The 15,131-nt window shown below is 33.4% G+C and overlaps 1 protein-coding gene across 1 annotated transcript; it reads right to left on the reverse strand.

The window, feature by feature from the left end:
- Window positions 1-531: 531 nt before the first annotated feature.
- On the reverse strand, window positions 532-14,783 carry LOC105347496 (uncharacterized). Its single transcript, XM_066073185.1, has 15 exons — window positions 14,183-14,783; window positions 9,732-9,898; window positions 7,618-7,720; window positions 7,257-7,342; window positions 6,919-7,080; window positions 6,636-6,729; window positions 6,245-6,323; window positions 5,845-5,975; window positions 5,142-5,368; window positions 4,928-4,985; window positions 4,462-4,676; window positions 4,138-4,225; window positions 3,827-3,941; window positions 2,119-3,179; window positions 532-1,217 (listed from the first exon to the last, which is right to left on the reverse strand). The coding sequence occupies exons 1-14, from the start codon at window positions 14,301-14,303 to the stop codon at window positions 2,966-2,968; spliced, it is 1,860 nt and encodes a 619-aa protein (XP_065929257.1). The 5' UTR covers window positions 14,304-14,783; the 3' UTR covers window positions 532-1,217; window positions 2,119-2,965.
- Window positions 14,784-15,131: the final 348 nt, after the last annotated feature.

Genomic DNA, 15,131 nt, shown 5'->3' on the forward strand with positions numbered 1-15,131 from the left:
ACGTCACAATACAAATGAAACGCTGTGCGAAAGCGTGCGTACTCGATCTGTTTTCGTCCTCGTTAAAGCTACATGAATAATCTATTTTTAGTACAAAAAAATCAAATTTTTTTCAAAGCTGTAAAATCTTTTTTCCATAAAGCTCTACTCAAAGTTTATCCTTTTTTGATCTAAAAATGGCCACGGCCATCCAGCTCTTTTAATAATCTTGTAAACAAAACAAAACTGCTCAGAAGTGGTTTTAAAAAATGAGGTTTTGATTTTCTCATACTTCTTGTTGCAAATAATAAAATCTACTTCAAGCTGCATAAACATCAATTTTTTTAACATAGCGCATCATATTATAGTATTGCATTTTGCTGATAAACTTTTACGCTTGAATAAGCAGCATGCGACATCAATATCATGAGAGTATAGAAACGAAATATAATTTATATATTATATATTATCATACTTTCATGTCAAATATTGATATCTGATTGGTTTACACGCAGCTGATAATCCTTTTACCCTCAGCGTTAGCAACACACTTGGCAACGGGTAACACAACTAATTGTTACATGCGCGTAAATTATGCGCGTACGGTTCGCCGAACTATTATATCCTATAGATGAATATTTTCATTTAACTAGCGTTCATTTTCCTTAGTGCCAATGTAGAAAATGATTTTACATATGACATTTCTTAGAAATATTTAGATATTTTATTTAACAAACATTAATTTAACTTCAAAAAAAGTAGAGCGAATCATTAGTAAGAATGACATGCAATTAGGAATCGTTTGAAACTCCAATACTTTATAAATTAACAAGTAAGTTACTACCAACCATCATTGTTACATTATTTTGCTTGCAAGATGGCTTAATTTTTCACCCAAGATACATTTCAAAACATGTTCAGATATGTTATTTATATCTGAAAAAATAAATATTCCTTTAGCGTACATTACTACACCTTTTTGACAATTTAAGACAGTAGTGAGTGATTGCATTATCATACATGTATAATAACTCGCTTTAATATAATAATTAATTTTATTCAAAAATATTATAGTTGTCATCCAATAATTGGAGCATGTTTTGTAGAAGGATTGACTGGTTTACACACAGCGGTTTCATTTGGTTTCCTGCCCAGGCAATGACACACCTCTTCGTTGTTCAAATAGTATAGTTCTTTGTATTGCACGAACTCCCCATCTGGGGCTGTACAGTTGTAGCCTGAGTTTTTAAAAACAAAAATGATAAAATGATAATTCAGCGAAACCCGAATAATAAAATGCTACAGAAAACACGCTTATAACTTTACGCTTTCAGTGAAGTCAATTTCAATACACCTTGCCTTGAAAAATGGTAAGATCTGATTCTTATTAAGTAAAATTTTAGAAATTAAAGAAGAATTTAGGAAGCAAAGTGATATAACCCACAGGACAAAACCGAATTCTTCATATATTAAGCCATAGTTTTGCGCCAATCATATTATTTCTCTCTTTTGTTCTTGTTTTAATAATAAAAGTCGTCCATTGAAAAGTTTCCGTCTTCGCAATTTTTTTAACAATTAAAAGCATCACTTTTTGTAATAATAGTTAGATCATAGTAAACCTTGAGCGATTAGGAAGGTGGAAGGAACAAAACGACCAATCCCCTTCTTAATCGCTGAAATTTTTCTTATATAAATATGATCTAACTTACTTAGAACGTAACCCACTTTTTCATTGGTTAATCAAATGTTCTGCGCCAATCAAATATATCTCGCTTTTGTTTACGGCTCTCTAAGCTGTCAATCGAAAATTTGACGTTGCTGTGAAGTTGAGAGTAATTCTTAATGATTGAAAACATCACTTAATATAGTATTTAGCGAATGGTCATTGGATGGAGAAATGGGTCATGCCATTAAATTATTCAGATGCTTGGCGATGATATGCAAAAGTCGGTCATTTTCTAAAACCTTGTCATATACTATTTGGCTGTAAGAAATTATGTATAATATTATATACCAAATCAAATTTGGTCCTAAAGTTTCAGAGTTAAAGTATTAACTCATAGATCCTGGAACTACTAAGTTAACATCTTCAAAAGGAAACCCCTGACTCCTCCATCTCTGGATCTTTGCCTGACTTACCTATTGGACATCTCACACAACAGTCGTCTGGGTTCTCAAAATAGTAGTCATCACACCAAGGGTACTGCATATTGCAATCATAGTTCCGACAGGAAATATATCCTCCTACTGTACAGAAACAGTAAGCACAAGGGTTGGTATGAATAGATTATCCCACCGAGTACCTCTTCCCGTCGCGAATACAGTAGTTTTGTCGAGTTGGCATGGTAGGATAGGTGCCAAAATAATAAAGTGTTCCAGTTAGCAGAGTTGTACTGGGTGGATGGTATAAAGGTGATCGAGTTTTAACCACGGCAGAATCACACAGCATCAAAAGACCTGTTGCGAATACTGCTGACATCATGCACAGCAAGGTTCCAGTAACGGCCATCATGATATTTTGCTGAGAAATAACCTAAACACTTTTCAAAATGGACAATTGTGCAGTCTGTTAACTTAATTTTGATTTGGGTCTTTATATATGATTCGAAAACTCTGACCTTATTTCTAAACTTGATAAAAGGCAAGGGAGTGCATTATAAATGAATGCATTTACCTAATAAGAAGTCTATAAGTTCATTGTGTGGGGGTGAAGGTGCTGTAAAAGTAGACTTTATTTCCGACAAAATCTTCCGTGTGAAACAAGATATAATAAATTCACCTATTTCCGCATTGAAGATAAGAGTCATACTATATAAAGCAACACAGAATTGATTTCTTTTACATTCCATTTTTAAGTAGATTTAATGTCTAAATAAAGTAACAAAAGGGACATCTAATATACACAGTACAGTGTGAAATCTCTCTCTCTCTCTCTCTCTCTCTCTCTCTCTCTCTCTCTCTCTCTCTCTCTCTCTCTCTCTCTCTCTCATAAGTGCCAGTGCAGTTTCTGCCTTCTCATCACGATGTACCAGAGAATTCGTGTGACCACCAATATAACCAGCAACACAGTGACGTATTGCCAAACTGGCCACGTGATTTTTTGCACCATTAGAATGACGTCAGAATCAAATTCCTGCACGGTCCGGTTGGTGTTTGGGTTAACCATATTGCAAACCGGAAGTGTGCTGTTTGGTGAACATCTGTATTGAAACACAGTAGAAAATGCTTATATTTTGTGGTTTTATCATCATTTGTTGTGCATCAATATTAAAGAGAATTTTGTTTTCTAAAAGCGAATTTACTAAATCAACTATAAATTGATACAATTAGAAAGAAATTCTGAAATTACCTTGCACAGAGCATAGAAAATGTATATCATAGTAAAGGCCAATAATGTTATAACTAAGGTTTCATTTATTTAAAAATACACATATGATTATTGTATCAAAATAATTTTTCTACATGTACAATCATTCATATATCATCTAAAATCCTGCACGAATTTTGAAGTTGAGGGGGTCAATAAACTGTTTTGAAACCATGAACTAAAATAAATTAATTACTTGCAATATGTAGTTGTAGGCAATAAACCTGATCAAAATTTGTACTAGTATCGGGTACTTACTTGATTTGTGTACATGTACTAGTATCGGGTACTAACTTGACTTGTGTACATGTACTAGTATCGGGTACTTACTTGATTTGTGTACATGTACTAGTATCGGGTACGTACTTGATTTGTGTACATGTACTAGTATCGGGTACTAACTTGACTTGTGTACAAATACTAGTATCGGGTACTAACTTGATTTGTGTACATGTACATGTATAAGTGGCGGGTACTTACTTGATTGGTGGAGCGTCCTTGAATTCAAGAGCAATTAAAGCTTGTAGTCCGTAAAAGAAAAACGACGCATATTTTCCCCAACTCAACCAAGATGGAGGAGTATTAAAAGCGCCACCTATATACAAACAATATGTAGATAACAAACTTCATTTTGTCTAAATGTCTTCAAAAAAGCAACTCGGCAATGCGAATTCTTTTAATTTCAATCAGTACTAAGTATGTTGAATAAATTTGGCAATTTTGCATCGTTCTATTGCTGCTTTACAATAGTCAACGAAAAGAAATTAAATTAAAGGATCAACCTATCCTACCCCATAACATCATAGAGAGCAATCCAAGGGAGACAATCATTACTGTCCAAGGAGGTTGAAGGGCCGACCCAATGAATACTCCAATACTCTGTCAAAGCAGTCGAAAGAAATAATTCATAAAAAGGTTTATTTTTCTATTTTACGAATACTTCTTTTATAATAAAAATTTTTGAAAGCTTTTTGAACTCATTTTTAATTATTCACTAAATGGAAACCGTGTTGATGGTGAAGGATTACAAACCTACAATGAAGGATTACAACCTACGATGAAGGATTACAAACCTACGATGAAGGATTACAAACCTACGATGAAGGATTACAAACCTGCGCCGCCAACACGTCTACAATGAGGACCCCAGTCGAGGCTAGGAAGGCGTAGACGCCATTGAGATTGGCGACCCAGTAGATGACCGACACATATACGCAGGGCTGTATGATGGCCAGCGGAATCTCACTCAGAAACTTGGACAGACAGAAAGCAGACAGACGATAATGGCGAAACTTCCGCTCATGGTTAATGACCTTGATTTCCTTGGGAACTGCAAGAACATCGACATTTAGTCCAATTTAAATTAATGTTAACGTTTTTTAATTTTATTTTTAATCATTCTACTAGTATGAACAATTTTAATTCGAAATTTCAGTCCTATTTATTAGATAGATCGTATTTATTATATGTTCAAATCGACAAAAAATGGATGTACTCTTTAACAAAACGTGCTCATAGTATATTATTTGTTTATTTTTGGCAGTAATATGTTCAAAGTTTGAAATTAAATTTGAAAATTACATGTCAAAATAGCATCCAACAATGCGAAGAAAGCCCACTGCACGACGGTAAAGAAAAACTGAAAAAAGAACGACCTGATGTAAGAAAGAAACAAAACAAAAAAGAATGATTTGCTAAACTGCTATTTCATTGTTATTTAATTCCTACCAGATGAGAGATAACAAAGCCAATAACGCCATGAAATTCAAATTATTGCAAACAGGAAGTGACGTACAAGTCCCATCCGGTCCATCACTTCCGTTTCTATCCTTTCCGGTCTCCACCATATTAGAACACAAACTGCTAAAATGTAGAAGTTTTGAATGAGACTGATTGGATTAAGGATCCTTCGTCGAGCATTGTGAAAATTTCTGCACAACAGGATGTTGAATTGATGACCAAACGATGTTGAAAACACGCTAGGGTGGAGTGTGGAGTTTTCCACCAAAACTTCAACTTCGTCTGTAGAAACAAATCAAGAATATAATTAAATAAACGGTTGTAATGAAGATGGTCAGCAAAATTTGAATGTTCTCTTCTTAAGTTAAAGGGTGTCATCTTGGTTATGTATCTAAACTCACAAGATAAAATATATATGGGGATAAAACATTTAATAATGTATTCACAAATTATACTTTTAAAAAATACAAGTAGTGTATCCACCAATACATCAATCTCTACCCAGAGTTATCGTTCCTGCTTCGCTCCACTTATAGTTGTAGCGTAGCGCAGCGTAATACGCCCTCTGGTGAGAGATTGCCAATACATATCCAATGCATATCAATAATGATGCAAATTCAGTTAAACTAGTTTATGCCCATGCGTAATCCTTCAAATTAATTGCACACAGGAAAAAAAACCGAGGCAATTATACCCCTTTAAAACCAATCTGGAAAACAGACAATCAAAAAATAAAGTTTTTGCAAAAAATGTTCTACCGTGATGAAGATGAACAGTCGTATCATATTTCTTTGCATGGTGTCCGCTAGGGGGCGGTGAGCTGTGTTTGTGATGGCAGGTAATCGGATATTTGTTGATAAAAGACTTGCACTCCCATCCGGGTTCTTGTCTAAAATATAAATCGAAGTTGAATAAACCTTGAACAAGAAGTGCTCTCTCTCTCTCTCTCTCTCTCTCTCTCTCTCTCTCTCTCTCTCTCTCTCTCTCTCTCTCTCTCTCATAATAACACATGCTACACATCTTCATTAATTTTGCTTAACTGCAAAAAAGCACATACTTTTTGAATTAAATTTATAATATTTTATCATATCTTAAAAAATTCACATCAGTCTTATCTTGATATTTAAAGTTGTAATTTAGAAATTAATATCAATGTACCTTCTCCTGTACATTTCCTGTACGATTTTCTCTTGTATTGGTGAGCGATCATTCAGGGTATTCTCATTCAGTAACTCGACTAAAGACGATCGAATTGTTATAATATTTATTGTCATAATAACATAATCGTTGCTAGCACAGATACTTTACGATGACTTCATGTAACTAACTTCTCACTGAGTTGGATTTAGCATTTTAACCTTTCACTATTTCGTTTCAGTTCTTTTGTGTGACTGTTTACACTTGCAAAAAACAACTAATGCGTCGCATGAAATGTTATGTAAAGGTTATTGAAAAATCGTTAAAAATTTCATAATTATTATTTGAGATTAAGCCATTGTTTTATTTTGGCTTATACTGAGATGATATACATATATCAACTGAAACTCACGCATGTAGTCCGCGGGGTTGTATCCCAGTGGCGTAGGAAGACATAAATCATTGAGGAAATTCGGAAGCTCCGTTGCAGAGCCATAGAAGGCTATCTAATCAAAGAGAAAAATGAAAAAAAGTTTTATCTTTCTTCTAAAGAAGTAACGAGATCTCGACCAATTCAGATTTTACTTGACCGAAGTTCGTCATAAACAGTTTGATCAAAATGGTCATCGAATCGTGGTTTAATTTCAAATGACGAATTACTTCTATTTTCAGAATTTGATGATGGTCATTCTTACATGGCCGCTGTACAAGAAGAGGTGGTTATGAAAGACGCTGTAGAACGCACTGGGAGCGGCAGCCAATGACGTCACCACAATTTTGTCATATTTCTCGGCGTAATGACGTAATAATCTAAGAAAGTCCAGTGCATCCTTGAAGTCCATTTGATCAACCGGGTCCTATTTAAAAAAAACAACTTTTGTATATGATCATGAATTATCGGAAATACGGTATAATACAAAAATTATGGTATATCTTTTTTATCTAGCAATTTGTTATAAGTAAATTCAAGTTTAAGTCAGACGAAAATGATTCCGGGAGTCTTGTTCATAATGGCATGCAAAGTCTTACTCACATCAATGATAAGCACCGAGGGGTTTAGAAGTAACTCACATGCCAGACTCGTCCTTTTTCGTGCAGGAACAGGAAGAAATTGGACCACTGGAAAAAATATTTGAAAAGCAACCTTGCTCTACTACGGAAAAAAATATTTAAATCACTACAATGGATTAAATTAATGTCTTATTTCACTAAAGGGTGCATGTAACTCGAAAATTTTACTTAGTATAATATTAACGTAAAGTAAATCATGACGTAGAGTTTACGTTTACGGCAAAACTAACGATCTTTAAAAAATTAAATTGGCACATGTATTTCGTCATAATTGAGTCCTCATCAGGGTAATATTTTTTTCATCAATTTTCTGTGGTACTTACTTAGGTCTTTGTACGCGTGAAGATTACATAAGTCAATCACATGACGTATTCGAAGTTCTAGGTCCTTGGGAGAGATTTCAGTGAGTCTTAGATACGCCGTGTACTGAAAAAATAAAAGTGTTTGCTCTCGAATTTTTTAAAATCTCTTTTGTTGCTTTGAAATTGGTTAAAAAAATTGATAGATTTATTTGAATGTTCGGGATTGACATTTCTTAGTTACATCATTATCAAACATTATCAAACAGCAATTGAATAGACTCCTTAACGTAACGACCGCTCTTTTTTCGGTCAAATCTTAGAAATGATTTGTTGTGAGACTGATTTTTTTTATTGGATATGTAAGAGATATAGTAGCAAAGCAACCGATTGTTCTGTGAACCTAATGCACATATAAGCGTTAATTGTGGATAAACATTCATACGAAATCATATACTTTTTTCGCCCATGCAAAAACCAAGTAAATTGCAGTGGTATTATGGTAAGAGGAATGAATTTGAGCTTCGGAAAACCTCAATACTGTAGGTATTGTATAATTCGTTTTAAGTCGAATCCAACTCTCTGTGCTTTTGCATTTATGTAATGTTTACTGATAATTTAATGGTTTCAAAAATCATATCAAAAAGACGGTTACATATTCATACTGTGCAGCAAATTTGTGGTCGCTCTATCGGCCACTCTGTTACACTAAAAAAAAATTAAACTGTCAACAGTTTCGTTATTTAACGTAAAAGAGGTAATTAGTCCTTTTTGCACGCGTTTCTTTCCGGAGTTTGCAAAGAGCGATTGTGTAGAAAACTATGTGAAAAATAATTGTACCATGGCATTTTAATTGATACAGATAAGAAAATGTCTTTATTTACATTTTTCATTTTATGGGTTGTTGACTTCAACGACTTGTATGATAAACGCTACAAAGATAACAAAATCGGAGCGAAAAGTTTCCGTATACATATGTACATCGTAAACATTTATGAATACTTAACGCCTTATCTCCGAGACTCGCATGGTCGATTTCTCACGGTAGCGGAGGAACACAACAAGCGTGAAGCACTAATCAACATTTGGTCAAGAAGTCTCTAAATCCTGTTGACTTTCTAAGTTTACAAGCGTTTGTCGCGCCCTGTAAATCAAACGTTTCGAAGAGACTGACGCACTTAAATGGCCGTAATCCTTTCCGTCTGTACAGGCGGCCGTGGCGTATCGTCCTTATTTAACAAAGGTTTGCTTATACTGAATTCGTTTGTACAGAGGATTGATAATCCTATCAACAAACGTACAATGTTTAAAGACTGTCTGTCTATTGATATTTTACACGATTTACTTGCTGCTTTTATCTCCAGTAGTTTCCCCAAGACTGATTTGTCACGTGAATTTCACGCAAGGCACAATACTTGTGAAATAAAAATCACGTAAAATTAAAATCGGGTCGATCACGTGAATATTTCAATGAGATTATCATTATCACATGACGTAGATTAACATGACATTCGTGTTAAAGTCAAGATGAATTTGATTTTCTCTCTATCTTTACGTGAAAGCTTTTCAAGCGAATTCACGTTAAATAATTCACTTGAGTGGTCATTTCACTCAAACGCCCCACGAAGTTTGACACGCAAATGTCAAATGAATTTATTGGGAGGTGCAATGGTCTCTTTATTTATCCGTAAATGGGAATTCAACAAGGGATGCGTAGATATCTAAAATGATGTGACAGGAAATGCATGTACTTAATGCCTGATAACACTTTGTTTATCTTGGCCCGCGGAATTCACTACGACAACCCGCTTTTCTTTTCACTAATTTAGAATGTTAGAGTTTGGGACTGTGACAATGAAAATTTCTTTATTCTCTGAACTGCATAAATTACAGTGTGGAGAAGAATCAATTGAACAATAATACATATAATACATACATTGCATGCATTGGAGAGTGACAATACAAAAGTGAAAAAAAGGGGGGGGGAAGTATGATTGGCAATTAACCGAACGTAAGAGAGCTTACTCTCTTTGACTGGAACTCAAACCACGTGCAAATTATTCTCCTATATAAAACAACCATTCGTTGAATTTCAGATCCTAACAAATATGCTTTAAATCTTTAAAAAATACTTTTACCTTAAGTGTTTCGAACACGTTCAACAATGGCAGATGAAGGTCATTAGACTGCACCAAAACCACTTCCGTCTGCGCGTGCTCGATTGGGGTTCCATTCAATAGAACGTCACCGATGTATGGTTTGAGTTGCCCTGCAAGAGTTTCAACCAGAGTGGTTTTCCCAGCACCTACACAAAAGAGAAAATAATATGAATTTAATTTTTTTTTAATCAAAGAATATTACCATCATCATTCAGTCATTTACAAGTTTTCAATTTAAATTTCAAAACTATTGCATGAATTTGTTGCGTTTCAATGTAGCTTGTATATATCTAGGAGGCTATTTTTGAAAAATGCAATCCTTTACTCAAAGAAGATGGGGGAACAGCGCAAATGCCCATTTGGTTTTATCGTAAAATATAATTTCAAATTAATTTTTTTTCCAACCAAATATACTAGATGATGTTATATTACAAGTTTACAAAAGCACAATTTCTAACTATATTCAGTTTTGAATATTTTAACAAACGATAAGAAAAATTTTTTTTTGTTAAGTTCTGGTGGTATCGAACCCACAACCTAAAAACCCTAGATCTATAATGTTACCAAATGTCTGATTCTCTAACCACTGAGCCATTTCAGTCACAACATACTTTTTTGTGAAATGCTAAATGCAACTTCAACCACGAATTTACGAACTTGTAGTATTTCTCTAAAACGTTAAATTGTTGGGATACAAAATGACATTTTTAAAGTATAGTGGGTCATCTCTCCACGTTTTTGTAGATTGAAATCGGTTTGATTTCCTTTCAACCTTATATAGACTATGACAAAAATAAGGAGCAGGCCAGACCCACTCTATAAAAAAAAGGCATTGAAGTTCTAAAAATGACACTATTTGGAGGTTTTGACACGCATACGCCAGTTTAAATCAACCTATTCTAAAAATTTAACATATTTAAAGGTTATAAATCGATATTAAGATAAATATATATTGTTTTTAATAATTTAAAAAGAAATTATGAGTTTTGTTCATATTTTAATTTTATAGTATCTTATCTATCCAGATATGGGCAGTTCACCCATCTTCTTTCTTCTAAGAAGTGTGTGTTTCTATATCTGTTCAATTGTGAATGGACTTGCGACAAGATAGAACATCTTTTTTTTTAATGAAATCTTATTCATGTTACAAAATTGGCACAGTTTCCCTTAAACTGTAATAGGCATTAAGAGGGTTAGATGGCCGTAGCCATTTTTAGGCTATATTCACCTCCTTTAGAAAGCTTTTTATAAAGATGTAGAAAAATGTTCAAATTAAAAAGCTAAATCATTTGGATTTTTTCTACACTAATAAAAAAAAGTTTATTGCCCCCCAAAAAATCATATTTAAAGTTAAAATCAAATTTAATGGGTAAGCTGTTGCCTTCCTCTCAACTTCATTTAAGGTAAGGTTTGCGGATTGCATTTTTTAGAGGTTGTACCAAAGTTACATACCATTTTGTTTACTATACTAAAGTCTTTTTTCTCATGAAATTCAAATGAATTTTGCCCGTCCCGTTTTATAACTACAAAAGGTCAAAGTTCATGATTTCCAATTTTCATTTTGATGAAATGTAAACAATTTCGTGAAAATATGTACATTTTATATGTGACTATTATGGGGGTTATTTATGCTTAAAATGTTCGAAAATAATATCACTATTAATATCATGATTCACTTTTAATAATTTCTGATGAACTATCTAAAAATAGAATAAAATGCAACAAAAGTCTTAATTTTGGACTACTATTATGTAAACGAAAACATCTTATTTGAAACCTTTCCAAGTCCACCGATTTCAGGAAAAACGTATCTTAGAATATGTGTAATCTGATGTTTCTAAAACACTATTCAAAACCATATGATGCGGATTTCGTTTTCGTGGAAATTGATAAAATGCTTGTGTCCTCTTATTTTTTCATTGAAACTAAAAAACCCCGCGAAATAAAGAAAACTGAAATCAATTTTGACGTCATATAAATTTTGACGTCATAACTGAAATAAAGGGTAGTTGGTGTTACGTCACAATGAAAATGTGTGAGTTATCTCCCTGTAACCGCAAACCTTACCTTAACTATATTGCTACCTTATACTTCTGATTTCGTGTTAACAATTTCGTGAATCAATTCAACAACAAAATCCACGAATTTGCGTTCCCGCAAAGTTTTAGAAAACCACAAGTTAAGGAAGGAGTCTTTTCATTATCAAACATACTTCTTATAATAAGAAATGCATGAAATTTTGACACAGTCAAACGGATCATATTACTTAATGATTCTATCAGTTTAATTAAATTTGACCTTTTTGCTTTCGGATAAAGGTCAGGTCAAGGTCACTACCTTTTTCCTCAACGTAAAGAGTGATAAAAATAAGTGTAGCTCTTTATAGTTCTGTAGACATTTGTTTAAGATTTGAAGATTCAAATCTTCAATGAAATCATAGACCATGAGAGTGTCTATCAGCTTATACTACTAAATTGGAATAAATATTTATACTAAAACTGATATTGCTTAGCCCGCATTTCCTCTAATTTTCTTAAATTTTGAAGAAATTTTGATTATTTTTTTATGCTTCCAATAATAAAATATTTCTAATTTTTATGTATTATGAAGACTTTATATAAAGATATAAATTGACAGAAAAGCTAATATATTGACCGTTTCATAAGAGAGAAAATCTGATTTTAGTGATTTTTTCACAAAAATCAATGTATAGAATGGGCGCTTTAAAAAGCTTATAAAAGTGTTATTTGATAGGCAAATCATTTAATATTTATTCGTTTGATGAGATATCGGCGCTTCTGATTGGTTGAAAAATTTCTTTGATACCTGCATCAATAAAATTTTCGCCGGATCTACTTTTCTCAACTGCTCTGATCTAACACTATTTATAGACAGGGAATTTCCAAGATAAACACTGTCAACAAAATGTAAAGTTGTGTCTATTTTATTGTCAGCAAACAAAATGCAAACTTGTGAATATAAAAACTTGAAAGTTTAACCTTAAAAAATAAACAAAACACTTTGTTTGATTCACGAAATAGAAAATTAAGCGTCTTCTCACGATTTCGTCTGCTTGAGATCAATCAACATTTACAGCGAGGCTGGCTGTTCCTTTTAAGGATTTCAATATCATAACGAACATATAGGCATATAAACTTTCACGGTAACACTGCTGTTCAAATTTGGTAACGATAATTTTTAAATTTACACACGTAGATGATCGGTCATCAAAATAAGCGTCGTAAAGAAAAGCTATGAGTAATGCATCAACTCCTTCGGTGAATTCCAAGCGGCAGATATATACCATTTAAGTACATCACTGGCTATCTAGTTACCACAAAGTTTACAAAAGTCGCTTATACATACTATTCTTTGTCGACATATCAGCTATTTTCGTCCACGATCGCTTTTCCTTGGATGGTTATGTCCAGTTGCATATTCCAGCGATCTCACATGAAAACTAGTTTTAATACGAGTTTTTCTGCACAGTGAATGATATCACAAGCTATCGCATGTATTTTCCTTCCGTTTTCAATTCAGCCGGTTCAGATTTTAACTCTCTATTTGTGTTTAATCCATTAAATTCAGCCCAGTAGCTCTGCATCAGCTGAAAGCGAATCCATTTTGAATATTGTTGCTGTTGTTGTTTTGTATTCATACGCGCCGCTTCATTTACATTATTTATATTTTTGATCAATGACACTTCACATTTTTTTATTTGAAAATGTTTTATTAAATGATAAGAAATGAAGATAATAATTTTTCTATTGATCGACGTATCAAAGAAAAAATTGACCGGAAAACTTTTTCATCAATGCGCTACGCGCATTGATGAAGTTTTCCGGTCAATTTTTTCTTTGATACGTCGATCAATAGAAAAATTATTATCTTCATTTCTTAAATCATATTTTAAAAACATATTCTGAAACCCAAGTATCATATTATTAGTTCACATTAGTAAAAAAAAATCCAACATTATTGTTATTGTTTTTAAAATGCTAAAACAGACTCATTATATATATATATAATCTGCAGCAATTCTGAATTGCGCAACATGTGATATTTTCCTACGCCAATATTACGCCAAAAATATAGTCCTTGTTCCATTCTAAACATTGATTACATTTTTCTATGCCAAGTTGTATGATAGTAAAAAAGAAAGAAAAATATAGTATTTTAATTTCCTTTCATCTTGATTTAATGAACAATTAATCAAATTTACGTTTGACAAGTCGAAAACCAGAAAAGACTCCTTCCTTAATGTAGAAGACACATGACTCTATACATTGATATACCCTGTATTTTGATTATTTTCGAAATGATCTAATTCTGTCTTCTTTTTTTTTTTGGGGGGGGGGGGGGGGGGGGTTCGAACACTTTGACATCGCCAAAGCTACATGTTAACCCCAAAATTTGCAAATTTTTCTTACCTTTTGGCCCATACACTCCCAATACCTCCTTCGATTTAGCCACACCGCTGATGTTTTTAAGCACATGTTTTTGCTTCAAACTTATGTTCAAGTTTCGGAAAACAATTTCTTTTGAGTCCATCTCAGCGATTTGTCAATGAAGAGTATAGAATAAACGCGGGAAAAAAACCGATGAAGTATTTTTAAAGCAATTATTGATTATATTTTTTCTAGCATTTCCTTGTTCAGACTTTTTACTCTCTCTCTTTCTTTCTTTCTGTCTTCTGTCTTTCTTCAGCAGTAGGCTTTGCTGTCCGAAGTGAGTGCGTCCACCAAAGATTGTCTATTAAGTATTTGCGGATATTCGAGTTTACGGTGCCTCTCCACAGTGTATACCTAAGACTGGACTTTTACGATGTCCAATAAATCACCACAAGTGAAGTCAATGAAATCTATTTACCCACAACTCAAATCCAAAGACACCGCGCAGGGCAATTCAAGTTTTATTTACACATTTAAACGTTTGTTTTAGCATTTAACTTTTTAAAAAAATATTGTGCGGTTTACATGAGTCTTTGCCTTAAATACTATTACCTGTTGGTTTTCAGATTTAAATATTTAAAACAAGTAATTGACTTTTAACAGATTACAATAATTTTTTATGTAAACAGGATTTTGTACTAATGCGTTTGATAGAATGGTGTTAACGCCTACCAACTTTGCTAGTACATATGCACTTTTAAGTTCAAATTCTAATTATTATCTTGTTTGTAAATTAAGATAAATCTGAAGATGTTTTTTCCGCTTGGCCCATGGTGCAATAATCAGTGCCGATTTTTTATGAGGACATTGTCGGTGCCTCCTAGTCTGTATTGTCATTTACAATCTCTCTCTCTCTCTCTCTCTCTCTCTCTCTCTCTCTCTCTCTCTCTCTCTCTCTCTCTCTCTCTCTCTCTCTCTCTCTCTCTCT

This window comes from Magallana gigas, chromosome 10, assembly GCF_963853765.1.
Source record: "Magallana gigas chromosome 10, xbMagGiga1.1, whole genome shotgun sequence".
Lineage (NCBI taxonomy): Eukaryota > Metazoa > Mollusca > Bivalvia > Ostreida > Ostreidae > Magallana > Magallana gigas.